The 26,916-nt window shown below is 47.1% G+C and overlaps 1 protein-coding gene across 2 annotated transcripts in view; it reads left to right on the top strand.

Moving 5' to 3' along the window:
- Dnase1l3 (deoxyribonuclease 1 like 3) overlaps positions 1-26,099 on the top strand; it is a 54,217-nt gene extending 28,118 nt beyond the window's left edge. For both annotated transcript variants that reach the window (XM_048356042.1, XM_048356043.1), the window contains exons 3-11: positions 609-687; positions 4,211-4,551; positions 10,291-10,379; positions 13,813-13,902; positions 14,669-14,781; positions 16,279-16,391; positions 20,376-20,533; positions 24,245-24,341; positions 24,910-26,099. In XM_048356042.1, coding sequence (XP_048211999.1) covers positions 4,399-4,551; positions 10,291-10,379; positions 13,813-13,902; positions 14,669-14,781; positions 16,279-16,391; positions 20,376-20,533; positions 24,245-24,341; positions 24,910-25,026 — 930 coding nt within the window. In that variant the 5' untranslated portion in view covers positions 609-687; positions 4,211-4,398 and the 3' untranslated portion in view covers positions 25,027-26,099. The remainder of the gene's footprint in view (positions 1-608; positions 688-4,210; positions 4,552-10,290; positions 10,380-13,812; positions 13,903-14,668; positions 14,782-16,278; positions 16,392-20,375; positions 20,534-24,244; positions 24,342-24,909) is intronic.
- Positions 26,100-26,916: the final 817 nt, after the last annotated feature.

The following is a 26,916-nucleotide window of genomic DNA, read 5'->3' as shown; positions in this document are numbered from 1 at the left end:
CAGGGACACAATTCCTAACGTGACTGTTCCTCAAGGACTGTGGGAAGGAAGGCCTCCCATGGACTGGATATTTGGGACACTTTGTTCCAATTCAGCCAAGCAGTTTTTGAAAATTGTAGGATTTGTGTGATTACAACTGAGAAACGCTGTATACACAAGTAGGCTTGTTCAATTAAAACCTCTCTGCCTGTGTCCATTGGCTCACATCTGCAATCCTAGCTACTTGGAGGCTGAGATCTGAGCATTACTGTTTGAAGACCACCTGGGTAGGAAAGTCTGTGACACTCACCCCCCAAACCAGAAGTGGAGCTGTGGCTCCAGTGGTAGAGCTCTAGCTATGAGCAAGAAAGCTCAGGGACAACACCCAGGCCCTGAGTTTAAGTCCTAGGAACATCACAAAAGGAAGGAAGGAAAGAAAGCAAGAAGGAAAGATACAGAGAGAGAGAGCGAGAGAGAGAGAGAGAGAGAGAGAGAGAGAGAGAGAGAGAGAGAGAGAGGAGATACCCCTCGTACAACTACCTAATACCAACAGAAAATTTAAAAAAAACTAAAATTGCAAGACTTCAGGACATTTACTATGTTGACCTGCACCTTATCTTTTTTCCCAGGAGTGTCCGGTGTTTGGAAGTCCATGCAGCAGGAAGCTGCCACCACAACCACCAAATGAAAGAGGGACACTTCAGAGTGGTCAGCAAGGGTCTCCTTTCCTCCCAGGCCTTACGTCCTCCGCGGGATGGCCTCAAAAGTCCCAACTCACTGAGTGTGATGATGCATGCCTATAGTACCAGCCCTTGGGATTGAGGCTGAGGTAGGGAGATCATGAGGGACAGATTTACATAGTCAGACCATGTCTCAAGGCAGCTTTAGGAAGGGTCTGTGTACCTGCCCACCCCGCTCTCTGAAGCTGAGGAGAGTTTTCCCCGCATTCACTGTGCACAGACAGAGGGACTGGGTTTGAATCCCAGCTCTGTTTCACGTGAGCTTTGGAGCTAGCCCTGGACACAAGCCCCAAAGAAGGGGCCTGGTGCCCAGAGAGGTGATACACAGCAAGACCTGACATAGCACCTGCCCCTCGGTGGACTGAGGACCCCGAATTTTCCCCTCCCACAGTGTGTGTGTGTGTGTGTGTGTGTGTGTACAGTGCTGGTTTGAACCCAGGGCCTCGTACATGGGAGGCAAGTGCTCTACTCCTCTGTGTGTGTGTGTGTGTGTGTGTGTGTGTGTGTGTGTGTGTGTACAGTGCTGGTTTGAACCCAGGGCCTCGTACATGGGAGGCAAGTGCTCTACTCCTGAGCTACCTCCCCAGCTTCAGGAACTTAAAAAAAAAAAACCTGTTTTATTTCCCCCAAATACTTTTTAAAACATGTAACTTTGGGGAGATGCTGGTGGCTCACACCTGTAATCCCTGCTACCCAGGAGGCAGGTGCCCGGCACCAGTTTAGGCTTCTTCAACTCATTGAACGCATGCTAAAGTTGATGAGGACCTGCCAGGCCCTACGCAACTCTGGCCATCATCTCCTCTCCCACAATTCCTTCATCAACTAGCTTTACTTTTTTAAAATAACACTCCTTTTTTTTTAAGCATAAAACTAAGCTGTGAACAGTGGCCCCCACCTGTAATCCTAACTACTCAAGAGGCTGAGATCTAAGGATCAAAGCCAGCCAGGGCAGAAACTACAACTCTTATCTCCAACTAACCAACAAAAAGCCAGAAGTGAAGGTAGGAGGAGCCTTGTGCAAAAAAGCCAAGTAGGAGCCAAGGCCCTGAGTTCAAGCCTCAGTACTGACACAAAATAATTATAAAAATAAATAAAACTCTAATTTTGTGCAATGAACTTGGAAGCATTGAATTTGATCTAATTCCTCAGACTGTGCCATCTTATTTGAGTTCAGGGCCTGGGGGCTTGAACTTAGGACCCTGTACTTGCTAGGCAGTCACTCTACTTCTTGAGCCACTCCCTGGGCTTTTTTTAGCTTTGCAATTTTTCCAATAGGTCTTGAATTTTTGCCTGGGCTAGCCTGTACTATGGTCCTTCTATTTGTGCTTCCCACATTGCTGGGATGACATGCACGGACCACTGTGCACAGCTTTTATTGCTTGAGATGTGATCTCACAAACTTTTGGCCTGAGTTGGCATCAAATTATGATCCTCCCAATCTTTGCCTCCCAAGTAAGTAGGATTATAGGCATCAACCATCTTCTATGTTCACATGAATTGTTAATACTTATGAGCAGTTTCCACATATAAGCACCCCTAATTAGATGTTTATTTTCCCATTTAATACTTCAGTTCTAAGCCAAGTGCTAGTGGCTCACACTTACAATCCTAGCTACTCAGGAGGCTGAGATCTGAGGATTGTGGTTAGAAGCCAGCCTGGAAGGAAAGTCCATGAGACTCTTTATCTCCAATTAACCACCAGAAAATCAGAAAGTGGTAGTTTCAAAGTGGTCCATTAGCCTTGAACAAAGAAGCTCAAGCCCTACCACCAACAAAAAATAAACAAGTTCTCATCGTTAAAAAGTTTGATTTAGTTGAGTTCTTTTATTATACAGATGTTTGTAGGTCTCTGATGAGGTTGACTGTTACCCTACAAAATTCCATCCTCAAGTTCAGCTTATGAAAGTTCTTGCGCTTTTTATAAGTCCATTCAGGATTTCCTTCTTGAGAAACAGGATGCTCAATTAAATCTGAATTACTTAAAAATCCATATCTACCTTCTGCTCTGTATTTATATTAGTAATCTTGAATCCAATAAAAGCCATAAAAAGGTTTTGGAGCTATTTACATTTTAAACTTCCTCTATAAATTTAATATGGCTTACGCTTATAAAAGTTTTTCAATTATCTGAATTAACAAAAAGTCACCTTTTTATGCTAAACACTTCATATATATGTGTGTGTATATATATGTGTACACACACACACACACACACACACACACACATACATTTATAAAGAATGAGCCAGGTGCAAGTGGCTCATGCCTGTAATCCTAAGTACTCAGGAGGCTGAGATCGCAGGATCTCAGTTCAAAGCCAGCCTAGGCAGGAAAGTCTATGAGATCCTTATTTCCAATTAAACACCAAAAAGCTGGAAGTGGAGCTGTAACTCAAATGTTACAGTGCTAGCCTTGAGCAATAAAGCTCAGGGACAGTGCACAGGCCCTGAGTTTTGTTTTTTTTTAAAAGAACTCTGTAATCCCAGAGTCCTAAAAATGGTTCCAAAATTGTATGTAAACTTAGATTTCAAGTTAAAGTCATGAATCTAAGTGGACCTAATTGCACATTTTATGTTAGTTATAAGAATATCTGCTTAATGGGCTGGAAAAATCTCTCTGGTGTAAGTTCATTAAATACTAACCATAATACAGATTGCATCTTTCATTACAAAAACAAGATGTTGTGGTTGGGACCCACAGACATTCATGCTACTTCATTCTGTCTTCTCCTGGGTGGAAGACACATCACCACTCCACTAATCAGAGCTACTGGAGACCCAATTAGGCCTGGGCTGAGGGATTGCCCTCAGAAAACCATGACCACTGACTGGGTCATCTCAAGAGTGTCTGGCCTAGATGCTGACTGCTGATGGTTGCCATGGCTACTGCCCCAACCCCATCACTCCCGGTTTCATCCAGGTTCCCAAGGCTGACTTTGAGGAACTGTCCAGGCCAAAGCCCACAACACACCCTGACAGATCTCCTGTTCCTCTTGCTTTACCAATTTGCAGATCTGTTCTCTCTCCCAAATCTGGGGGGGAAAAAAATCCTGCAGTTCTTGTGAAACTTTCTTTTCCTGGGGCCACGGAAATCCTTCAAACATCAGAACCACACGGCTCTCTACAGGAGCTTCTCCAGCCAGTCTAGCTGGTCATTTGGTACAGTGAACTGGGCACTATAAAATGGGCCTTAATGATGTAATTCAAGAGAGCTAAATTTGATAGCAATTTATACCCATCCAGGTGGTTCCAGAATTACAGTGTGGGTGCATCCAGGGATAGCAAGCCGCTCAATCCCGGTGATTCTGAGAAAACAGGAATTCCCCTTGCTCCCAGAGGATGGTGGGAGTCCCCTGCTACCCTATGTGCCCTCTGGGTGGGCCACTTGTCAGTTCATCAGCTGTCAGAATAAGGCCACAGGAAAGGGGACCAAAGGTCAGAGCCAGTTCTTCTCAGGATGTCTAAATTAGGCATGTCCCTGTCCCTCACCAGAGTGACAAAAACAAGGACTCCCAAGACCAGTCCAGCAGCTTATTTCCTTGGGGATAGAAACCCCCATCGTCCATCTTCAGTTCCGCAGAGAAGTGAAAGTAAGCAAGCCGGGAGGAATCCAGTCATTCCTGTTATCTGCTGCCTTTATAAGTCAGTGAGCCTCACCCAGCTAAAGCCAGGACGCCAGGATGTCTCGGAGGAGCTGGGCCTTACCACTGCTGCTGCTGCCGCTGCTTCTGGCCTTCCAGGACGCCCTGGCTCTCAGGCTCTGCTCCTTCAATGTGAGGTCATTTGGGGAAAGCAAGAAGGAAAATGGCAAAGCCATGGATGTCATTGTGAAGGTGAGTCACCCCCCCCCCACACACACCCCTTGCTCCTGGACCCCTCTCATGCCTTCTCCCTATCTGCAGGCTTTATGAGACTCAGGAACCATTTTTTAAAGTTTGTTCGTAGGGTGCAGGTAGCAGCTGGCTCAGAAGGTGATCATGCCACGAATGGCAGCAATGACAACAACCAGTTCACCTGGGGAGATTGGGGGTGGGGTGGGGGGAGAGCTCCTGTCAGGTCTTACAAACAGAACTGACAATGCTCCTCTCCTTCATAGGTGTTAAGTATGTTGTAGGTTTTAGGTGGGTGCTGGCTGTTCTGATGGCTTTTGTTACCTCTGAGTGCTCAGGTACTAAGTGCTCAGGAACTATAAATGGCATCTGGGATGCTGGATGGTCCCGCCCAGTCGCCCGAGCATCAAGGAGGCAGGCTCTTCCTCTCTTCTCTCGTCCTCCCTCCCTCCAGCACCAAGGCCATTCTTTCTATGCACCTATGCGATGCTGTCCTTGAGTAAAACAGCCAGTGTCTGGGGACACTGCTCTTGTCTCCACCATCAGGAGACTCTCTGTCCTAAGGTTACTTTCTTGTTGATGCTGGGAAATAAAATCTCTCCCAGGACCCTGGAAGGCTGGTCACTCTGTGTGTGATGGGGCTCTGGGTTCAGATCCCCCCCTTCAGCTTTGAGAGCTAAGGGCCCCTTTGTCTGTCTGGTGGGATGGCACCAGCTGAGCCTAGGAGGCTGAGCCCTTGGAGAGCCAGCCATGGGCAGACAGGACACAGTGGGGGCTAGCCTGCGCTGGTCTTGCCAAGATGGGCTCTGGGTGGCCCGGCCTTTAGGACAACACCATAGGCCCTCCAGATGTTTTACGAAGACAGCTGTGCCAAGCCTGACCAAGCCCCTGCCGCCTTCCTGGCTTATTTAACCCACACAGCGCCCACAGTCCCCAGGCTGGCTCTTTGTTCTCAGTGACTCCATTCCTCCACTCAGCATGTCTGAAGACTGTCAGGACTGTGCCCCATGACTACAAAGCCTCAGGGACCATCCCACAGCACCGCCACAGCCTTGTGACCAGGCAGTGCCAGTTAACACCACATGTCCAAGTGCCAGGCCTTCAACACAGGCTGGCTCCCAAGGCCCCTGGGCTGAGCATCGCTGATCTGAGAGGCCAGGATCCCTGCACAGACTGCATAGTAGGGCCAGACAGCATGCTCAGCATGGCAGTGACAGGCGAAGAGTGGGGACCAAACCTAGACCGGGTGCCTACCTCACTCCTTCACTCTGATTCATCACTGCGGGCATGCCACCCATGGGCCTCCTCATGGAGGCAGGAGCATGGGCAGGCTGCCTTCCCCACCTGGGTGTTCTATCCTTGCTAGGAGCGATTGTGGAAATGCCAAACCCTGCCCGGGCGGGGGGGCGGGGGAGGGAGGGAGGGAGAGTGTTGTCTTGCTCATGTTCTCACAAGAACAACAGTCATGGAGGGCACAGCTCATGCCCGATGCTCCAGGACCTGAGGGGGAGGGTGGGAGTGGTGGGTGTGGGAGGCCCAGGGAGCTTCCAGTCCATGGTGCTCCTTATTTGCTGAGGGAGGGGTGCTCAGTCCTTAACAAGTAGCATCCTTGTTGAGCTTTACCAGCACTCCAAATAGTATGCTCCGGGCTGAGAATATGGCTTAGTGGTAGAGTGCTTGCCTAGCATGCATGAAGCCCTGGGAGTTCATTTCCTTAGTACCACATAAACAGAAAAGGCTGGAAGTGGTGCTTTAGCTCAGGGACAGTACATAGGCCCTGAGCTCAAGCCCCAGGACTGGCAAAAAACAAAGAAAAGAAAATAGTATGCTCATTTTACAGATGAAGCAACTTGGAACTTGGAGAGGTGAAGTAAGTTGCCTGTGGTTCGGAAGCATGGAAGGGGCGGGGTGGAGAATCAATACCATAGTCTTTTGTGGGTTGTTGTTTTGGTTGTACTGAAGGTTGAACTCAGGGTCTTGTACTTGCTAGACAAGTGGTCTACCACTTGGGCCTCTTGGATTTTAGGTCATTTTTCAGATCAGGTTTTGTGGTTTTACCTGGATCAACCTCCAAATGTGATCCTCTCCTACTTAAGCCTCCAGAGTATCTGAGAATATAGGAGTGCCTGGCTTGTTTGTTGTGATGGAATTCTTTTTATCAGGCTGGCCTTGAATCTCTAATCTCTGCTGTCCAGTTGCTGGAATTATAGGCATGAAGAACCACACCCAAGTCAGGGTCTCCCCTCACATGCTCCCTGGTTAGAGGCATGAACTAGAGTTTCATTAGCCACTCTCTGCCCAAGAATTTCCTACACCCATCTAGTCTGTTTTCCCTTCTCCCACACCTGCTTATGATATACATCACCCAGATTCCATTAATTCTATGTGCAATGTGCACACAATGTCCACAGTGCCTTACATTTTCCCTTCCTTCCTGTGAACATTCCAAAGTGTGGCCCTAGGGAAATCTCAGGTTCAGGGCCTAGGGGAGGGGGTCATCCTTGGACCCTCCCACCCAGGAGACGGAGCCAGGAGAAATATTTTTCCCTTGGTCATCTAGCCTGAAATGAGGACCAGAGAAAATGTATAGCAGGATTGGACTTGAAAACTGAAACCTTGACAGTGGAAGAACAGTTCACAACAATATTCTACCAATAAAGCAAGGCTAACGCGGACTGATAAACATCACCATTGTTTACCATGCCAGGGGACAGCTGAGCTCATTCTATCCATCACCTTTTATAATCCTTATGGTGATGGCTATTCTCTAAATTCACAGGGAAGGCATCTGGGAGTTCAGGGAGCTTGGGCTGCCTTCTGAAGGTCACTTGTTGATGAATAATAAAGTGAAGATGTGAACTCAAGGCCATGTGATTGAAAGCCAAACAAGCCTGTAATCCTAGCTACACAGGAGGCTAAGATATGATGATCTTGGCTGGAAGCCAGGCTGAACACAGAGCCCATGAAACTCTTATCTCCAAGTAAGCACCAAAAAAGCCAGAAGTGGAGCTGTAGTTCAAGTGGTAGGGTGCTAATCTTGAGCATAAAAGCTCAGGGACAGTAACAAGCCCTGAGTTTGAGCCCTAGGATTGGTACAAAAAAAAGAAAAGAAAAAGTCCATCCTTAGGACCAATAGGCTACTCATGATGCTACCACTTTTGTAACTAAGGGCTAGGTAGCAAGGTTACAGGACCTTTATAGTCCTCTCTGATTTTTCTGCATTTCTCAGATTCTCTACAATAACCAGTATTATTGTTATTGTGGTGTGTGTGTGTGTTGATGCTAGGGCTTAAACTCAGGGTCTTACACTATTGCTTTAGTTTTTTCCCCTCAAGGCTAGTACTCTACCACTTGAGCCACACTTCTACTTCTGGCTTTTTGATGGTTAATTGGAGATAGGAGTCTCAGGGATTCATCTGCCAGGGCTGGCTTCGACCCTCAGTCCTTAGATCTCAGCCTCCTCATTAGCCAGCATTACAGGCATGAGCCACTGGCATGTGATTGCCAATATTATTTTAAATTGGAAACTAGTAACAAAACTCCTTTTTGAGGTACTGAGGATGGATCCCGGACCTTCTGCATGCTAAGCACGCTGCCCACTACTGAGCTATACCTTCAACTCAACAACATGACTTGTGAAGGATCAGGCAGCAAAGCCATTCTCACTTTTCTTACAATGTCAGAAGGAGCAATTTGGTTCTAGCACAGTCCTTCCTCTCTCCCTCCGACCTGGAACTCACGCCAGATGCTGTAGCAGAAGTTGAGGATAAAGTTGTGGGAAATGTTAAGGCCTAACATGAGCTGGCTCAATGGATGGGCAAACCAACGGATGGGTAGATGGGTGGGAGGATGGATGCACGGGTGGATGAAGCCACCTGGCTAACACCATGGGGAGGGGTAGCTGCCAATTGCATCCCCAGGAGAATTCTGCCATTAGGATCACTTATTGCAGCACAGATTCTCCTGTGTAGGAATTATTTTCAGAGACCCAGGGCACGTGCAAGGGAAGTGAAAACCAGAGGCAGCTGGAGTCGGGTTCACATGTGCGTGGCAAGTAGGAACAGGACAAAAAACAGGAAGCTGAGGCCCAGCTCACTCACGGAAGTGAGCATGAACCCGTGCTCTCCGTGCCTTTGGCACTAATCTGCTGCCTTTTGGTGTTGGAGGAAGGGCAATCACAAGGTCATCTTGGTCTCCCTGGATGTTGAGAGTCTCATTACTCCATGTTCCCTTGGTGTTCAGATTATTGACACCCACTGGGCTTCTGAGGAGTGAAGTACGTAGCACAGACAGACCACATGATAGAGTTATGAAAATCAGTGAGCCACTGATAAATGCAACTTTTTTTGTTGTTGGAGCTGGGGATCAAACCCAGGACCTTCTAGAAGCTGGACAGGTACTGTATTGCTCTCTACCACTGAGCTGTCCCCTGGCCCTAAGAGCTATGTGCAGGTCATGTGACGCCATATTAGGCATCATCTACAAGACAACTCACTCCATTCATGTTCAAGTCTACAAGGACCTGCCGTGTCCTAAGCAACTGTGACCATCATCTCCTCCCACACCATTCCTTCCTCATCAACTACTTTACTTCTTTTTAAAATAGCATTCCATTTTTTAAATTATTCATTTATTTATTTTTGCCAGTCCTGGGGCTTGGACTCAGGGTCTGAGCACTGTCCCTGGCTTCTTTTTGCTCAAGGCTAGTACTGCCACTTGAGCCACAGTGCCACTTCTGGCTGTTTTCTGTATATGTGGTGCTGGGGAATTGAACCCAGGGCTTCATGTATGGGAGGCAAGCACTCTTGCCACTAGGCCATATTCCCAGCCCCATTCCAATTTTTTTTAAAAAAAAACATAAAACTATTATTTAAAAAGTATAACTTTCTGCCAGGTGCTGGAGACTCAGCACCACCATGCTGAGCTTCTTCCATTAAGATGGAATCTCTTGTGCTTTTCTTCCTGTGGTGGCCTGGATCCATGATCCTACTAATTTCAGCCTTCTAAGTATTTAGGATTATAGGTAGAAGTCACCAGTGCCCTGGGGCAGTTTCATAAAGGCTGAACTCAGAGTCTGGGTGTCGTCCCTGGGCTTTTTTCCCCCCTTCAAGGCTGGTAGTCTACCATCTGAGCCACAGTTCCACTTCCAGATTTTTGCTGGTTCACTTTTCTGCCTAGGCTAACTTCGAACCACAAACATCAGATCTCAGCCTCCTGAGTAGAAAGGGTTACAGGCAGGAGACTGTATTACTTTTAGAACTGTTGAAGAAAAGAGGCTGGATGTAAAAGACTGGACTCCGATTGCTTAGGTTCAAATTCTGCATTGGCTACTTTCTAGCTTCTGGGTGTTGTGTAATTTACTTGATCTCTCATGATCTTCAGTCTTCCTGTCTTTAAAATGGACATACACACAAATCAAACAAGAATGACAAAGCACGAGGCATCTAGTGCACAACTGTAATCCCAGCTACTTGGAGGCTGAGGCAGGAAAATCTTTTGCACCCACAAATTCAACATCATCTTGGAAAACAGAGCAAGACCCTGTCTCAAAACAGAGTGAATAATTAAAACAAACATAATTAAATCATCTACCACAGGGAGTCCTTCATCTAATTCAGGGAAGAAATTAAATTGTTTTTTTAACAAGCATCCAGGGCCACACTCTAAACATCATAAATGCACAATAAAAGGTTTTGTGACCTTTGGTAAATTGCCTCAGACTCCTGGGAATTCTCTCTGCAGGTCATCAAGCGCTGTGACATCATCCTCCTGATGGAGATCAAGGACAGCAGCAACAAGATCTGCCCCATGCTGATGGAGAGGCTGAATGGGTAAGGGGGGGTGGTGGTCTCATTCTATGGCCAGTTGGTCTGTCGTTTTGAGGCCCGTGGTAAAACCATGCATCGTGGAAGGAGTGTGTGGCTAAAGAGGTATGTTAGGCTCTTGGCACCAGAAAGGAGAGAAAAGAGGAGGGATCAAGATCTCAATTTCCTCTTCAAAGAATGTCCCCAGTGACCTCACTTCTGCTAGGCTCTCTACCATTGCCTTGGTCACCAGCCCGTAAAGCATAAGCCTTCTGGGTGAATGCTTCAAACCACAGCCAGTACCCACCCGAGTACCCTCCAAAAGACAGCTAACATTGCATTCCCACCACCGGGTGAGAATATCTGAGGGAGAGAATCAAGAGTTTTGGGAAAGGAAGGGAGGGGATAGAATCTTGCTAAGTAGCCCAGGTTGGTATTGAACTCTTCATTCTCCTGCCTCCGCCTCCAGAATGCTGGGGTTACAGGTGTTTACCACCACACTTGGCAAATATCTACCTTTTAACAAGCTTCCCTAGTGATTCTGATGTGAGTGATTGATTGATCGATCATGGTGCTAGGGATCAAACACTAAGTAAGTGTTCTGCTGCCAAGCCATACCTCCAGGTTGATGTGCTTTCAAAACCTCTATATAATGCTAATTTTGTAGACAAATCATAAGATTAAGCAACAAGCTAGAGTACATAATATGGAATAGGTTTACTCAATTAAAATTTTGTATATGTGTGCTGATACTGGGGCTTGAACTCAGGACTTGGGCACTGTCCCTTAGCTTTCTTGAACAGGGCTAGTGATCTACCACTTGAGCCACAGTTCTACTTCTGGCTTTTTGGTTAATTGGAGATAAGAGTCTTATGGATTTTCTGATCTGGGCTGGCTTTCAATTGCTATATTCAGATCTTAGCTTCCTGCCTACCTAGAACTACAAGTGAGAGCCATGAGCACCCCACTCAATTATGTTTTTTAAATTTTGTATTGTTATTATAAAGGTGATATACAAAGGGATTACAGCTACATAAGTGAGGCAAAAAGTACATTTCTTTTTGGACAATGTCACCCTTTTCATTGTTTTCAATTATGTTTTTAAAACTGTGAAAAGTTGGGGCTGGGAATATGGCCTAGTGGTAGAGTGCTTGCCTTGCATACATGAAGCCCTGGGTTCAATTCCTCAACACCACATAAACAGAAAAAGCCAGAAATGGTGCTGTGACTAAAGTGGTAGAGTGCTAGCCTTGAGCAAAAAGAAGCCAGGGATAGTGCTCAGGCCCTGAGTCCAAGCCCCAGGACTGGCAAAAAAAAAAAAAAAAAAGGAAGGAAGGAAGGAAATCCAGAGTACAAAGTTTCAAAGAATTTGGGTGCTTTTTCTATGCCTTCCAATTAGAATGTTGTATCTTTCCTTTTTCTTAGAGTATCTCAAACATATTTAGAAGCACAGAGAAGATTCTAATCTTTGGCAAACAGTGACAAGCAGTAACAGCTGGCTATGACTAGCTTTCTAGCATTACGAAAACTCACCTGGGTTTCCTCAGTGAATGATCAGCTTGGGCTCCCGGGGCTTGCGGAGGGACAGCTGGGAAAGCTCATACACACTGGTCCCCTAGACCACTTTGGGCCTCAATTTCTCATCTGAACTTTTGGATTTGGGTCTGGCCAAGTTTCTGGGTCTGACCTTGGAAAGGTGGAAATAGAGGGAGCACAGACACATGGATTGAACCACCAGGGTCTAGATCTTAGATTCTTTGTGCCTCAGTGTCCCCATGTATAAAGTGGAAATAATGTAGAAGCATGTTTCTGGGCGGCCAGGTTAATTAAGTGGTCTTATGCCCAGAAGTTTGAATCAAGCCTGGGGCGCGTGGCCCTTGGTCAGAGTTTGCTAGTGGAGTCAATAGCGACTGGAAGGAAATTACAATGGCAGGAGATGGTCTGGGGGTGATATATGCCTCAGTTACACAGGTACCCTAACTCCAGGCCAGGCATCCTGCTAATCAGGTTACATGTGCCAGAACATTTAGTCCCCCACAAAAGCTGAGGGGAAGAACTGGAGGTGGGGGTGGGGGAGCTGAGGCCCAGAGAGGAATGACCTGGCCTAGCCATCCAGCCAGGAAACGGACAGGCCTACCTTTGGGCCTGGATCCCATTTGACTCCAAGCCAGTTCTCTCTTTTAGCCTCTCCCCCAGCACCCCGCCCCCCCCGACCTCCCACTCCGGGCCAGCTCAGGCCCCATACACTAGTTCAGCAGGACCTCGTTCTACCTTCTCTCCTCGGGCTCCATAGTATTTGAAGTCTCAGGAACTTCTGTAGAGTATAAGTTGGCCCTGAACCCCACTTCCCTTCTTTTCCCACTGTCCTCGAGGCTGCTTTGGTCATGTCCAAGATCCTTCTCCCGCAAACACGGGAACCAGGCAGCAAGGTTGGCGCAGGCGCAGTTTTCCCTCATGAAGGGAAGGGGTGGGGCCCAGGCGCCTTGATGGTGAATCTCTAGTCCCTGGCCTTCAGCACTAATAATTGAAAATCATAGTTGCTGGTCTAGGAATAGGAGAAAATCTCTCGGAGGAGAACATGATCTCCCATCTGGTAAATGTTCAGGAGTGGGTCTGGTGGGGGCCAGAGTGGGGTTTCTGAGTCTGCCTTAATCATCAAAAGGTTCCAGGGTTTCCACGGCAGCAGGCTTGTAGGGTTTGGGGATAGGAAAACCCGGGTTCCAATACCAGCCTGCCCCCCACTCCCCCAGCGCTCACTCTGGCTCTGGCTCTGGCTCTGGCTCTGGCTCTGGCTCTGGCTCGCGCTCTCTCTCTCTCTCTCTCTCTCTCTCTCTCTCTCTCTCTCTCTCTCTCTCTCTCTCTCTCTCTCTCTCTCTCTCTCATGCTCCGCTTTTTCGCTCAAGACTGGCACTCTACCATTTGAGTTATACTTTCTACCATTTGAATTATGCTTTCTGTCTTTCATTTTGCAAGTTATTTAGAGATGAAGTCTCAAGGACTTTTCTACCCAGTCTGGCTTCAAACCACCAATCCTGTAGTTATTAGTCTCTTGAGTAGCTAGGATTACAGGTGTGAGCCCCCAGCTTCCAGGTTTGTACTCACATGGTAAAAAAAAAAAAAGGGGTTAAAAATCGCACCCACCTTTATAGAAATAAAGGCTGGCCTGGTGGTGCACACCTGTAATCTCAGCACTAGGGAGGCTGTGGCAGGAGGATTGCAAATTGGAGGTCAGCCTGGGCCACACAGTGACATCTTGTCTCAAAGAAGGTAGGGGTGGGGAGGGAGAAAGGAAAGGAGAGATGGAAAGAGGGCTGTAAGGATCTTGGCTGACATCTTAGTTCCAGAATGAGCAGAAGCCCTCCCACACAATGCTATGGGGAGCAGGGAAGATGGGAGGGAGGGGACAGATGTGGCCTGGCAGGTCCATTGTTTAAGACGCAATTCATATTATGTTTTCTAGAAATTCAAGGAGAGGCATTACCTACAACTATGTGATTAGCTCCCGGCTTGGCAGAAACACTTACAAAGAACAGTATGCCTTTCTCTACAAGTGAGTACAATTCACCTCGGAGCCAGCGGGACCTGACTACAAGTTAATATACGCTTCCATCCTTCAAAACCAGGCTCTGATCTCCAAGCAGGTCTCTATCAGCCAAAACAATGGCAGTTAAAATTAGGCCTGGTGCAGTCTTAATCATCAAATGGAAAAACTCCAGTCATTGCTTCCTCACATCTGATTTTTGCCAGAGTCATTGTTGTTGTTTTTCTCTTCATGGCCAAAGCCTGGCCCAGGGCTCTATTCTGAGTGGCCTTGCACAATTCCCCCTTTTTTGTTTTTTAAAATGCCAGAACTTAGATGCTGTCCCTTAGCTTTTTCACTCAAAGCTGGCACTACCTGTTGAGCCACAGCTCCACTGCCAGCTTTTTGGTGACTCCTTAGAGATAAAGAGTCTCGTGCACTTTCCTGCCCCGGCTGTCTTTGAACCTTGATCCTCAGATCTCAGCCTCCTGAGTAGCTGGGATTATAGGCATGAGCCACAAGCACCTGGCTCACAATTCCCTCTTGAACTTCCTAGTCCTATCGAATTCCTACTAGTAATTTAAGACTTAGCATTTTCTTGTGCATGCCCCGAAAAACAGTCTAACAGCCTCAGCCCCTGAAAGGGTATGGCTGTGGCGGGCAGTTGTCGCAGCCTTGATCCCAGGCTAAAGATCTTGTCTGCACTAGACTCAGCTCTGGGGGCTGGGAGAGCCCTTGGGAACCCAGGAAGAAAACCAGAAACTCAGCAAAGAGTACTTCCTTTATTCTCTTCTAGGGAAAAGCTGGTTACCGTAAAGGAAAATTACCTCTACCATGACTACCAGGATGGAGATGCAGATGTGTTTTCCAGGGAACCCTTTGTGGTTTGGTTCCAGTCCCCACACACTGGTGAGACCCCCCAGGCCCCTCTTGCCTGAGACCTCCCCACCCAGCCACGTGCAAGCGCAGTGCTCTTGGGGCCCCTTCCATGTTTGTGGGGATGCGTGAGGCTCCCCATGACTGGGGCGCTTCTTCTGATGCCAGAGAGACAAGCAGGGTAAGCTTGAGGGAGTCATGCTTGCTTCTTGTCCTGTCCAGGCGTCCCCCAGCCTGGATCCACCTTCCAGAATCATTGATGCCTCCAGTCTCTTACAAGCATAGGCATGATTTGTGGCACTTCCATGGTCCCTGTTACATATTGCTATTTCTGTGCTGGTCCTGGGCCTTGAACCCAGGTTTAGGCCCTGTCCTTGAGCTTTTTTTTTTTTCCCCTTCAAGGATAGTGCTTTACCACTTGAGCCACAGCTCTACTTCTGGCTTTTTGGTGGTTAATTGGAGATAAGAGCCTCACAGACTTTCCTGCCTGGGATGGCTTCAAACTACAGATCATCAGATCTCAGCCTCATGAGCAGCTAGGGGTTATAGGTTTGAACCACCAGCATCCAGCTTAGATTTTTTTCTTTATTGTTATCATCATCATTATCATCGTCATCATCATCAAGTCCTGGGTCTTGAACTCAGGGCTGGGTGCTGTTCCTGAGCTATTTTTGCTCAAGGCTAGCACTCAACCAAGTTTAGGCACAGCCCCACTTCTGGGTTGCTGTGTTTTTAGGTGGTTAATTGAAGATAAGAGTTTCATTGGGCTGGGAATATGGCCTAGTGGCAAGAGTGCCTGCCTCGTATACATGAAGCCTTGGGTTTGATTCCCCAGCACCACATATATGGAAAATGGCCAGAAGTAGTGCTGTGGCTCAAGTGGCAGAGTGCTAGCCTTGAGCAAAAAGAAAGAAAGAAAGAAAGAAAGAAAGAAAGAAAGAAAGAAAGAAAGAAAGAAAGAAAGAAAGAAGTCAGGGACAGTGCTCAGGCCCTGAGTCCATGCCCCAGGACTATCACAAAAAAAAAAAAAAAAAGAGTTTCATGGCCTTTCCTGTCCAGGCTGGTTTTGAACCACAATCCTTAGATCTCAGCCTCTTGAGTAGCTAAGATTATAGGCATAAGCCACCAGCATCTGGCTTAGATTTCTTATTTTTAAGACTTACTATTTTTATTTGTCAATAAAGGAGAAAATAAACCAGAAGAAATATACAGACTGCAAGAGAGTCACACACACACACACACACACACACACACACACACACACACACACTACAACAGCCTCAGGGCTGGCAAGAAACACTGTGTACCAGCTTTCTCTTAGCTATGCAGGGCCAGTGGGAAAAGGGTGTTTACAAAGTAAAAGGAAGCAGGCTTGCAGAGTCTAAGATCATTATCGTCTCAGCCAGTGCTGGCTCCACTGGGAACTGGGGAGCCCTGGGGTGCAGGCCCTACCTTCTAGAAGGGAGAGCCAGCTTCCCCAGTACTGAAGGGAGGAGGAAGGAGTGACCACCACCTCTTTCCTGCCCGCAGCTGTCAAGGACTTCGTGATCGTGCCCCTCCACTCCACCCCGGAGACATCAGTGAAAGAGATTGACGAGCTGGCAGATGTCTACACGGATGTGCAGCGCCGGTGGGAAGTGCAGGTAAGGACTTGTGTATGGGTCGGTTTCCCATGGGGGCAGGGGGTGGAAACTAGTTCTGGAGGAAGAGATGATGAGGGTAGGGCAGGCCACAAGCAGGCCGCCGCCGCTGCTTCTCAGCCTTACCTTAGGTCTTCTCAGCCTTAAACATCCTTCTTGTCAAATCTGCCTGGACCACACTGGTCCACGTGGCCTTGGGAATTCATGGCTTGACCCATTTACACTTACTAAGTGAGGAGCTGGTACTGGGCCCCGTACCCAGCAATCTCACAGATGGCTTCTTTCATCAGATGCATTGTAAGAAGGAGGCCTAGATCTTTGGTAGGTTTTCTTTTTGGTGGTACTGGGGCTTGAACTCCAGATGTTGATGTTGTGTTTGGCCACTTGTGCCATGCCTCACAGCTCTTAAGAGTGAAGCACAAGCCAGGCACCAGTGGCTCACTCCTGTAATCCTAGCTACTCAGGAGTTTGAGATCTGAGGACCACAGTTCAAAGCCAGCCTGGGCAGGAAAGTCCATGAGACTCTTATCTCCAATTAACTACCAGGAAACCAGAAGCAGACTTGTGGCTCAGCATGGTAAGAGTGCTAGCCTTGAGCAGAAAAGCTAAGGGATAGCACTTACGTCTTGAGTTCAAACCCCATGACTTGCAAAAAAAAAAAAAAAAAAGTGAGGCACAGAGAAGCTAGGCACACTTCAGTAAGAAGTGACAGGATCTCAGTGAAAAGGAGGAGCAATTGATCCCCAGCCCTCCCATTATTTCCCCCACCTGTGTCAGGGGTGAATCTGAGAAAACTCCTAGAAAACATGGAAAGTGCTTCAGAGAGCTGGCCTTCCCAAGTCCCCTTTTCTCCTTTTAGGATGTGATTTTTGTTTGTTTGTTTTTTGTTTTGTTGTTTTGTTTTGTTTTGTTTTTGGCCAGTCCTGGGGCTCGGACTCAGGACCTAAGCACTGTCCCTGGCTTCTTTTTGCTCAAGGCTAGCACTCTGCCACTTGAGCCACAGCGCCACTTCTGGCCGTTTTCTATATATGTGGTGCTGAGGAATCGAACCCAGGGCTTCATGTATGTGAGGCAAGCACTCTTGCCACTAGGCCATAGTCCCAGCCCTCCGAATGTGATTTTCATTGTCTTTTTCCTCCTCCCCAGTTCTGCTACTAAGGTACAGAATGAGTCAAAGGCAAATGCATTGGTCAGAACTGGGGTACTAAGGGAATGAGGGGTGCATTTCATTGCTTATTTGTGAATAGCAGGACAAGAGAAAGACTCATTCATTCAAAAAGTAGAAAAAAATCATTCATCCACTCATCCACTGAGCATTGGTGCTAGTGCTTGAATTTAGGAGTCTCACACTCTGGTTTTCCTGCTCATAGCTAGTCCTTTATCACGTGAGCCACACCTCCAGCCTAGTTTTCTGCTGGTTCACTGGAGACGGATGCTTGCAGACATTTCTGTCTGAGTTGGCTTCGAACCTCAGTTCTCCAGGTCTCAGCCACCTGAGTAGCTTGAGCTACTGGTGTCAGCTGGCGTTTGATTCTTGACCTAATAATATATCATAGAACAGACCACTTAATCCCTCTATTCTGTTTCTACAGGGTTTAATGGTATTTCCTATCACCTAGCATTTAAAGTTGTGAGACACAAATTTATCTTTACCGAATACTTCATGCTGGCCTGAACACTTACAGGCTTAGCAGATCATGTCTGTACTAGCACAAGCCTGGTGATGCAGATTAAAGTGATATCCTCATCACAGGGGTCAAGATGAAGTGTTCTTGGAGAAATCTTAAAGTCAGCAACCACTCCCACACAATGGCATAAACAAGGAAATCTGACACTTCCCCTGCATTGTTAAACACTAAAATTCTGTTCCAAAGGCCCTGTGGGGGAAGGGAGTACTTCCAACACAGAAAATGTCTGTTAGTGGCCTGAGAAGGTAATGAATGGAGTACCCTATGGCCCTCTCCCCCTAGGATTCTCCTCACTTCCTCCAAGGAATATATTCCTAAACCTCAAAACAATTAGAGACCCAGGCATCTGTGGCTCAAGCCTGTAATAATAGCTACTTAGGAGGCTGAGACCCAGAGGATCAAGGTTCAGAGCCAGTCCAGGCAGAAAATTCCAAGAGGCTTGATCTCTAAATTACCAGCAAAGTACTAGACTGGAGGTATGGCTCAGGTGGTATAGCACCAGCCAAGTGAGAACATAAGGCCCTAAAGTTCAAGTCCTGGTACCAACACACACACACACACACACACACACACACACACACACACACACAGAGAGAGAGAGAGAGAGAGAGAGAGAGAGAAATATATATAGAGAGATATGAGAGAAATGAGAGGGAAAGAGAAAGAGAGGTGCTTTCATTTATATGCAGTACTTCTAGCCTGAGACAAAACATATGAGGAAAGATCTAAGCTGGATTTCTGGGTTCTGCCCACATGCCTACACTGAGCTATAGAACTGTAGAGAAGTTGACTAAGACCAGGAGGGCTCGGAGAGGCAATACCCCCTCCACTACACCTCAGTACCCTCTGTACTCAGTACCAGATAATTGTCAGAACTCTGACTCAGTTGTAAACTGTGGCCTCTTCTTTTAAAAGCGAGGCTAAGGCAGATTCTCTCTTAGTTTGCAAGAGCTGCCATACTAAAAGGCTGTGTGAATGATAGACATGAAGTTCTTTCCTCACAGTTCTGGAGACTGCAAGTCCAAGACCAGTGTGCCCAAGCACAATTGCTTCCCTCTGCAGTCTCCTGGACTTGTAGATGGCCATCTTCTTCAACATCTCTGTGTCTCTCTGTGTTCTAATCTCCATTCCATTTCATTCACTTTCTGCCCCTCCCTTTCTCCCCCTCCACTCCCCCTTTCTCCCTCCTTCCCTCCTTTCTTCCCTCCTTTCTCCCCCCCTTCTCCTCATCTCTCCCCCTTTCAATTGTGGTGTTGAAGATCAAATCTGAGGTGTTAAAATGGAATGTGCTCAGCTGGGCTAGGATGGCTCACGTCTGTAATCCTAACTACTCAGGAGGCTGAGGTCTGAGGATCACAGTTCAAAGCCAGCCCTGGAAGAAAGCCCATGAAACTCTTACCTCCAATTAATCACAGAAAAAGCCAGAAGTGGAGATGTGGCTCGTGTGGTAGAGTGCTAGCCTTGAGCTAAAGGAACTCAGGGACAGCTCCCAGGCCCAGAGTTCAAGCCTCAGTACTGGCAAAAAAAAAAGAAAGAAAGAAAGAAAGAGAGAGAGGAAGAAAGAAAGAAAGAAAGAGAGAGAGGAAGAAAGAAAGAAAGAAAGAAAGAAAGAAAAAGAAAAGAATATGCTCTATCCTGATCTCTTCTCCTTTTTTAAAAGTTAATAAGGCAATTTGAATGTGCATCTGACCATATCAAAATGAATGCCAGGTTTGAATTCTTTGTTGCTGGTTTTGTTTTCTTTTTGTCTTGTTCATTCATCTGTCTTTGGGAGGGTAAGGCAGGGCACAGAAATGGAGGGATGAAGAGTGCACAAATGCAGCAGTGATGCTCACTAGGCATTATGTGTAAAAGGAACTATACAACTTGTGGGTGGGGATGGGAGGGAAAAACTGGGAGAGAGGGAAGGGGTGACATTGTCCAAAATAAAATGTACTCTTTCCCTGACTTACATAACTTACGTTACTTATGTAACCCCTTTGTACATTACCTTTATAATAACAATAAAATTTTTAAAAAATAAAGCAGTGAAAAAACGACAGAGGAAAAAAATCCACAACATGATTGGATTAGAGTGTAGCCACCTAACCTTGTCTACTTAATTCTTTAAGACCCTATGTCCAAATATAGTCACATTCTGTGGTTCTGGAGAACCTTTGGATTGGAGGGGCACAGGCATGGCAGAGCAGCCTCCCCTTTTTCCTGGATGTGGGGGACACATTGCTAGCAGTCTCAAGCAGCAGCTTGGGTAGCAGCATCCACCAGCTGACAGCTGACAGTTCCAAAATGTGCCTTTCAGAATTTCATTTTCATGGGTGACTTCAACGCTGGCTGCAGCTACGTCCCCAAAAAGGCTTGGAAGAACATTCGCCTGAGAACTGACCCCAGCTTTGTTTGGCTGATTGGGGACAAAGAGGACACCACAGTCAAGAAGAGCACCAACTGCGCCTATGACAGGTAGGAGGCAGACCCCTGCTGGGGGGAAGGGGGTACTGCTAGCTAGGTGGGGTTTGGTGCATGCTAGAAGAGCCAGAGCCCCTCCAGGTGGCTCAGTGCATCCATTGGTAGTGACCTGTTCCTTCACAAAGGTAAAGTACCAGTGGTTCCCCCATCCCCCGCATGGGGCGTTACGCAATGACAAAGGTTGTGCCCTCACAAATACTACTGAAGTGAGCATCTTGTTTACAGGGGTGTTTTGTGGGTTTCCTTGGGGGACAACTTAAAAGTGACAGCAGTCAGGCAAGGGTACTCATATTCCTAAGGCTTCTGCTACAGGAGCCTAACAGCAAATGTATTAAGTCATAGCATTCACTGTTCTTTTAAAGCCTACACATGCCTGTAATCTCAGCTACTCCTGAGATCTGAGGATTGAAGTTAAAAGCTAGCCCAAGCCAGTCAGTGGTGGCTCATGACTGTAATCCTAGCTACTCAGAATGCTGGGATCTGAGGACTGTGGTTTGAAACCAGCCCAGACAGGAAAGTCCATGGGACTCTTATCTCCAATAAAATACTCGGAAAAAAAGCCAGAAGTGGAGCTGTGGCCCAAGTGGTAGAGCACTAGCCTTGAGCACAAAGAGGCTCAGGGACAGCGCCGAGGCCCTGAGTTCAAACCCCAGGACTGGCACAAAAAGTAAAATCTATGGGGAGGGAGTTCAAGTACTTTCATCTTGAGCAAGGAGGGAAATGGAAGTCTCTGGAGCATGCGATCACCAAGGGTGTCAGCGATTGTCCCTGTGGGCAGGGAACTCCCTGAGAGCCCAGAGCATGGTCCCAGAGTGCTGACCGTGGAAGCTCAGCAGGCTGTCTCCTCGCAGGCCCCCAGTGTGGCTTCCTTGTTCCAAGTTCTGGCCTCCTTGTTCCTCTTTGGGGATTTTGGGGCTGTACTTTCCTTTTCAGATACGTTCACTCCAGCCATTGAAAGAGGAAACCAGGGTGGGAACTGACTAACCAGAACCAGGGGTCCCTACCTCCTTATTCTGTGTGTGTGTGTGTGTGTGTGTGTGTGTGTGTGTGTGTGTGTGTGTGTGTGCTGGGACTGGAGCTTGAACCCCGGTCTGGGCACTGCCCTTTACCTTTTTTCCATTCAAGATTAGAGCTCTACCACGTAAGCCACACCACACTTCCAGCTTTTTGCTGATTAATTAGATATGAATCTCATGGACTTTTCTGTCCAGGCTGGCTTTGATCTGTGATCATAGATCTCAGGCTCCTGAGTAGCTAGGATTAAAGGCATGAGCTACCCATTCTGAAGAGTTTTGAGCCAAGTTTAGGGGGATGTCACTTGCAACCTTACCCAGGCCAGGTGTGCAACCTTGGACAGGTCACTGGCTGGTCCCACTGTTCTCGCTGGCTGCCAGGAGGGGAGCAGGGCACAGAAGATGCCGACAGAGCAGGCAATCACTAGGAGACTGGGCCACATGGGCCCCGTGGACTGGAGAACCAGTGAGGAAGAGGTTTCTTAAAGGAACTTGATTTTATACACATTTGCCAAAGGATGGTGGAATTGAATAAGATCTTTTAAATGATTTCTTCCTCATTTTGATGTTTTAAATGTTCTGGTTTCCATAACAACGTGTATAACTTTTCTGGTTTACAACTGATGTTGTAAAAATAGATGGGGTTCAGTCTTTGTTCTGGGTTCATATATTTATGGAAAATCTCTGTGCTAAGCGCTGCTGGGACACAAAAAGATCAAAGACTCACTTTGTGTGCCCTGGCTCAGCTTGTGCAAACCTAGCACACACAGCTGACCTGCACACAGCTTTAGCGGTGCACTCCAATGGAACAGTACGTGTGTGGCTCTTTGCTCTCTGAGTCTGAAAACTTCCCTTTCACAAATCTCCAGCCCAGCCCAGTATCAAGAGTTTATATTTAGGTTGAGTAAATATATATATATATATATACACACACATACACATATGTACATACGTATGTACGTACATACGTATGTACAGGGCTGGGAATATGGCTTAGCGGTAGAGAATTTGCCTAGCATGCATAAAGCCCTGGGTTTGATTCTTTAGTACCACATAAACAGAAAAATTCAGAAATGGCACTGTAGCTCAAGTAGTACAGTGCTAGCCTTGAGCAAAAGAATTTCAGGGACAGTGCCCAGGCCCTGAGTTTAAGCCCCAGAACTGGAAAAAAAATACAAAATAAACAAACAAAAAAAGCTGGGTCTTGGTGGCTTATACCTGTAATCCTAGCCACTCAGGAGGCTGAAATCTGAGGATTGTGTTGCAAAGCCAGCCCAACAAAGAAAGTTCATGAGAGTCTTATCTCCAATTAAGCACCAGAAAACTGGATGTAGAATTGTGGTTCAAAGTGGTAGAGTGCTAGCTTAGAGCTCAGGGACAGCGCCCAGGCCCTGAATTCAACCGGCAAACAAGACAAACCAAGATGTGGAGTTAACAAACTCAGAAGCAAGCCACCAGTGTGAACTGGAACAGCTGAGCAGACAGGCATGGAGGGCAGTCTACCTCACCTTCCACTCAGGCAGAGGTCGGGACCACATAGGCCCCACCAGTCCCACCGGTCCCACCCACTGGACCCCATTTCCAACACAGCAGACTGCTGTGTTCTTACTGGGGGTCATAGCTGCACAGAATCTGCCTTGTGGATTTTCTCTGTGTGCTTCTTTAAATCCACCGACCTCTTACTGAAAGACATTGATTTCAAAGAAACTATCCTAATACCATAGTAAAAAAGCAGCATTGTGCCAGGCCCTTGTGACTCACACCTATAATCCTAGCTATTCAGGAGGCTGGGATCTGAGGATTGCGGCTCAAAGCCAACTCTGGGCAGGAAAGTCTGTGAGACTCTTATCTCCAATTAAATACCAGAAAACCGGAAGTGGTGCTGTGGCTCAAGTGGTAGAACATTAGCCTTGAGCTGAAGATCTCAGGGACAGTGCCCGGGCCCAGAGTTAACACCCCACAATTGACCCTCCCCCCCCCCCCCCGCAAAAAAGTAGAATTGTTTGCCATACAGACAACAGAAAGGCAATGAAAACTGCCCAGTGTTAAATTCTGCCTTAATTCTCTTGTCTACAAAATACTTGTAGGTTGTGGCTTGCTCTCTCTTCAGGAAGGATAAAAGATAAGCTAGCATCTACCTGAGCACTTCTCCAATTCAAGCAGGAAAAGTAGAAAAGAATCAAAAGAGCAGTGAGTTTCCACAGCTACACTATCGCTACTTGGTGTCGTGTGCTTGAATAAAACCTGTCCTTTAAAGAGTAAACCATGCAGCAATGGTATTCATTAGACACTGTAGAAAATGAGCTATCCAACTTGTGGGTGGGCATGGGAGTGAGCAAGGGAAGGGTGACAGTGTCTAAAAAGAAATGTACTCCTTACCTGACTTATATATCTATAACCCCCTACACATCACCTTTATAATAACAATAAAAATTTGAATACTAAAAAACGTGTCCGTACATATACCAGGATGCTTTTGGAGTTGTGGACACTGTTCTCTAAGTCACAACCTAAAGCCAGGTGTGGACTTGTAGTGCTATACCAAAGGGATAGGATTCTGTCAGTTCCAGACATCACACACACACACACACACACACACACACACACACACACACACACACACACACACCCACAGTTTGGCCTTGTTTCACAGCATGGATTCACAAGTTTTTCTTCCCTCCCTATGATCCAGGATCGTACTTCGAGGGCAAGAGATCGTTGACTCTGTGGTTCTCAACTCAAATGTTGTCTTTGACTTCCAGAAAGCTTACGGCTTGTCTGAAGAGGAGGTAAGACAGTCACCTTGTCTTTCTTCCCTTTTCTTTCTTTCTCCCTCCCTCCCTCTCCCCTCTCCTTCTCTTTCTTTCTGTTCTAGGGCTTGGACTCAGGGCTTCTTACTCTTGCTTGGCTTTTTTGTTCAACACTGGTACTCTACCACTCGAGCCACATCTCTACTTCTGGCTTTTTGCTGTTTAATTAAAGATAAGAGTCTTCTGGACTTTTCTGCACAGACTGGCTTCAAACCTTGGTGCTCAGATCTCAGCTTTCTGAATACTAGGATTCTAGGCATGAGCCACCAGCACCCAGGCACCTTGCCTTTCCACGCCACCATCTTGGAAAGGTGGGCTGGTGTGCCCTTCTGAGATCACCATGGAAGACACCACATTGAGCCACTGAACCTTGGTTTGATAACCTGCTAACATTTCTGATTGAGCTTGGACCAAGGAGGATGCTCACTGGTCTGCTGGGTGATATCATACATTCATCTTCCCTCTTTCTGAATTTGCTCATTCCGAAACTACAGTCTGCCCCAGGCATCTCCTGACCTCTGACTCTACCTCCCTTTCCTCCTTTCAGGCTCTGGAAGTCAGCGACCACTTTCCAGTTGAATTCAGACTACGGTCTTCAAGGGCCTTCACCAACAGCAAAAAGTCTGTTCCTCTGAAGAAGAGAAGAAAGGGCAATCACTCCTAGATCCAAGGGCAGCTTTGCTAACCATTTCTTGCTTCTCAATAAATGGCTGTAACAGGTATGCACTGCTCCTGGCATGCTCAGGAAATACAACAGGTTCACGACGGGTCCAAATGCTTTCAATTTCCACTTGGGTCAACTCTGCTTTGAGCCAATTTGGGAAGGAAAATCTTCTGTTATCCTTCCACGAACCTCACCACTGGAGCAGGAGGCACAGCTGTCACTCCTAGCCCTTAATCCATCCTGCCACCTGAGAGATCGCAAGAGCATGATTATCAGCTGTCAATCTTCATGAGGAACCAAGCAGGGACAGCCAGACTCCAATCACACCTGATCACATGAGCGATTTCCTGTTTTACCATTGGCTTTCCATAACTGAGGTCAAACCACTCCGGGGTCTCACAGGGGTGAAAGATGAAGGATGAAGGACACTTTCCCCTCGTCTCCCTGACTCGCATTCTCCTGCTTCGATTCAGCTGGCCGGCATAGTCACCACAGTGGTGTTCCATTCCTCCATGTGCACCCCCTGCCCATAAGCTCTCAGGGGCTCCTCTTGCTGTGCAGAGTGAACGGAATCTTTGCATAACCACCAAAATATTGACTCCCTGGCATCCATCTTGTATTGTCCCCCGGCAGGATGGCTCTTCCCTGCTCATCCATGTTCATCCTCTCTTAGGGGCTTGGCTCTCCACATATGTTCTGCACCACCCCAGAGCCTGGGCTGGTTAAGTGCTCCCAGTGACACCATTTTTCTGTAACCAAGGTGCCCTTTTCTATGGGGTTTTCTTCTTTCTTTTGGTGGTCCTGGGATTTGAACTCAGGGCCTCATGCTTGCTAGGCAGGTATGTTACCATTTGAGCCATACTCCCAGCCCCTATTTTGCAAGTCTTGCCTTCTTCATTCCAATAGTACATGAGTATGTCTAAGTGCACATGCAGTAATGAAGACGGAAGCAAAGGATAGCCATGCCTTGGCCCGGCCCCTGGTTTGACTAAGAAGCAGCCCCCTGCTTCTTCCAAGGAGCCTGCCAAAGTGAGCACTGTGTGTAACTTTGAAAAATACAGAATGTGGCACACACAAGCTTGTTCTGAGACTTTCTTTTTCCCCTAAACATCGCAGCACTGAAATAAACATCTGTGTGTGAGTCATCTTTCTGCACTGTGACAAATACCTGAAATAACTTAAAAGGAAGAAAGGTTTCCTTTAGCTCATGGTCTCAGTCCTTGGCCAGTTGGCCCCATTGCTGATGGGCCTACAGTGAGGCAGAATGTCACGATATAGAGCAGGTGATGGAGCAAGCCCTGCTCCCCAAGCTGGGTAGCAGAGAGAGACCGGAAGTGATTAGGTCACATCCCTGATGTGGAGGCTTCCTGTAACTGGGCCCCATCTCTTAAGGATTCCACACAACCTGCCACAATAGCAGCATGGCTTGAGAACCAAGTTTGATGGGTTTTTTTTTGGTAAATTTTAACTCAGGGACTGTTTTGAATTGAGATTCTGAGATCTAAGTCTCCTGAGTAGCTAGGATTATAGGCATGAGACACCAGTGCCTGGTTTGAGATTTCTGATTTTCAGTTCTCTCCTGAGATTTTAGCAGGATAGCAAAGCCCTCTGTCAGCCCTCTTCTGAGGCCAGACACGTGGTCCCAGAAAACTTTCTATTCTAAAAGGCCTTGAGGGGTCAAGCCAGCTATTCTTAAACAGACTTTTTCCTCAACAGAAAAGATGATTTTCTTACCACTGAGCTTTGCTAAAAGCTCCATCAACTGGGATGTCTGGGTCAAACTGCTGGCCACTGGGCTCTAGACCGCTACGAGTGGGGAGGCACGCATGAGTGGGAAGCTTTGACTGGGGTCAGCGAGTCCTAATGCCCCGTGGCTCCTCCTGGAATAAA

The sequence above is a fragment of the Perognathus longimembris genome, chromosome 10 (genome assembly GCF_023159225.1).
Source record: "Perognathus longimembris pacificus isolate PPM17 chromosome 10, ASM2315922v1, whole genome shotgun sequence".
Lineage (NCBI taxonomy): Eukaryota > Metazoa > Chordata > Mammalia > Rodentia > Heteromyidae > Perognathus > Perognathus longimembris.
Note: the sequence above shows the minus strand (reverse complement) of the source record. Positions and strands in the feature narration are given on the sequence as shown.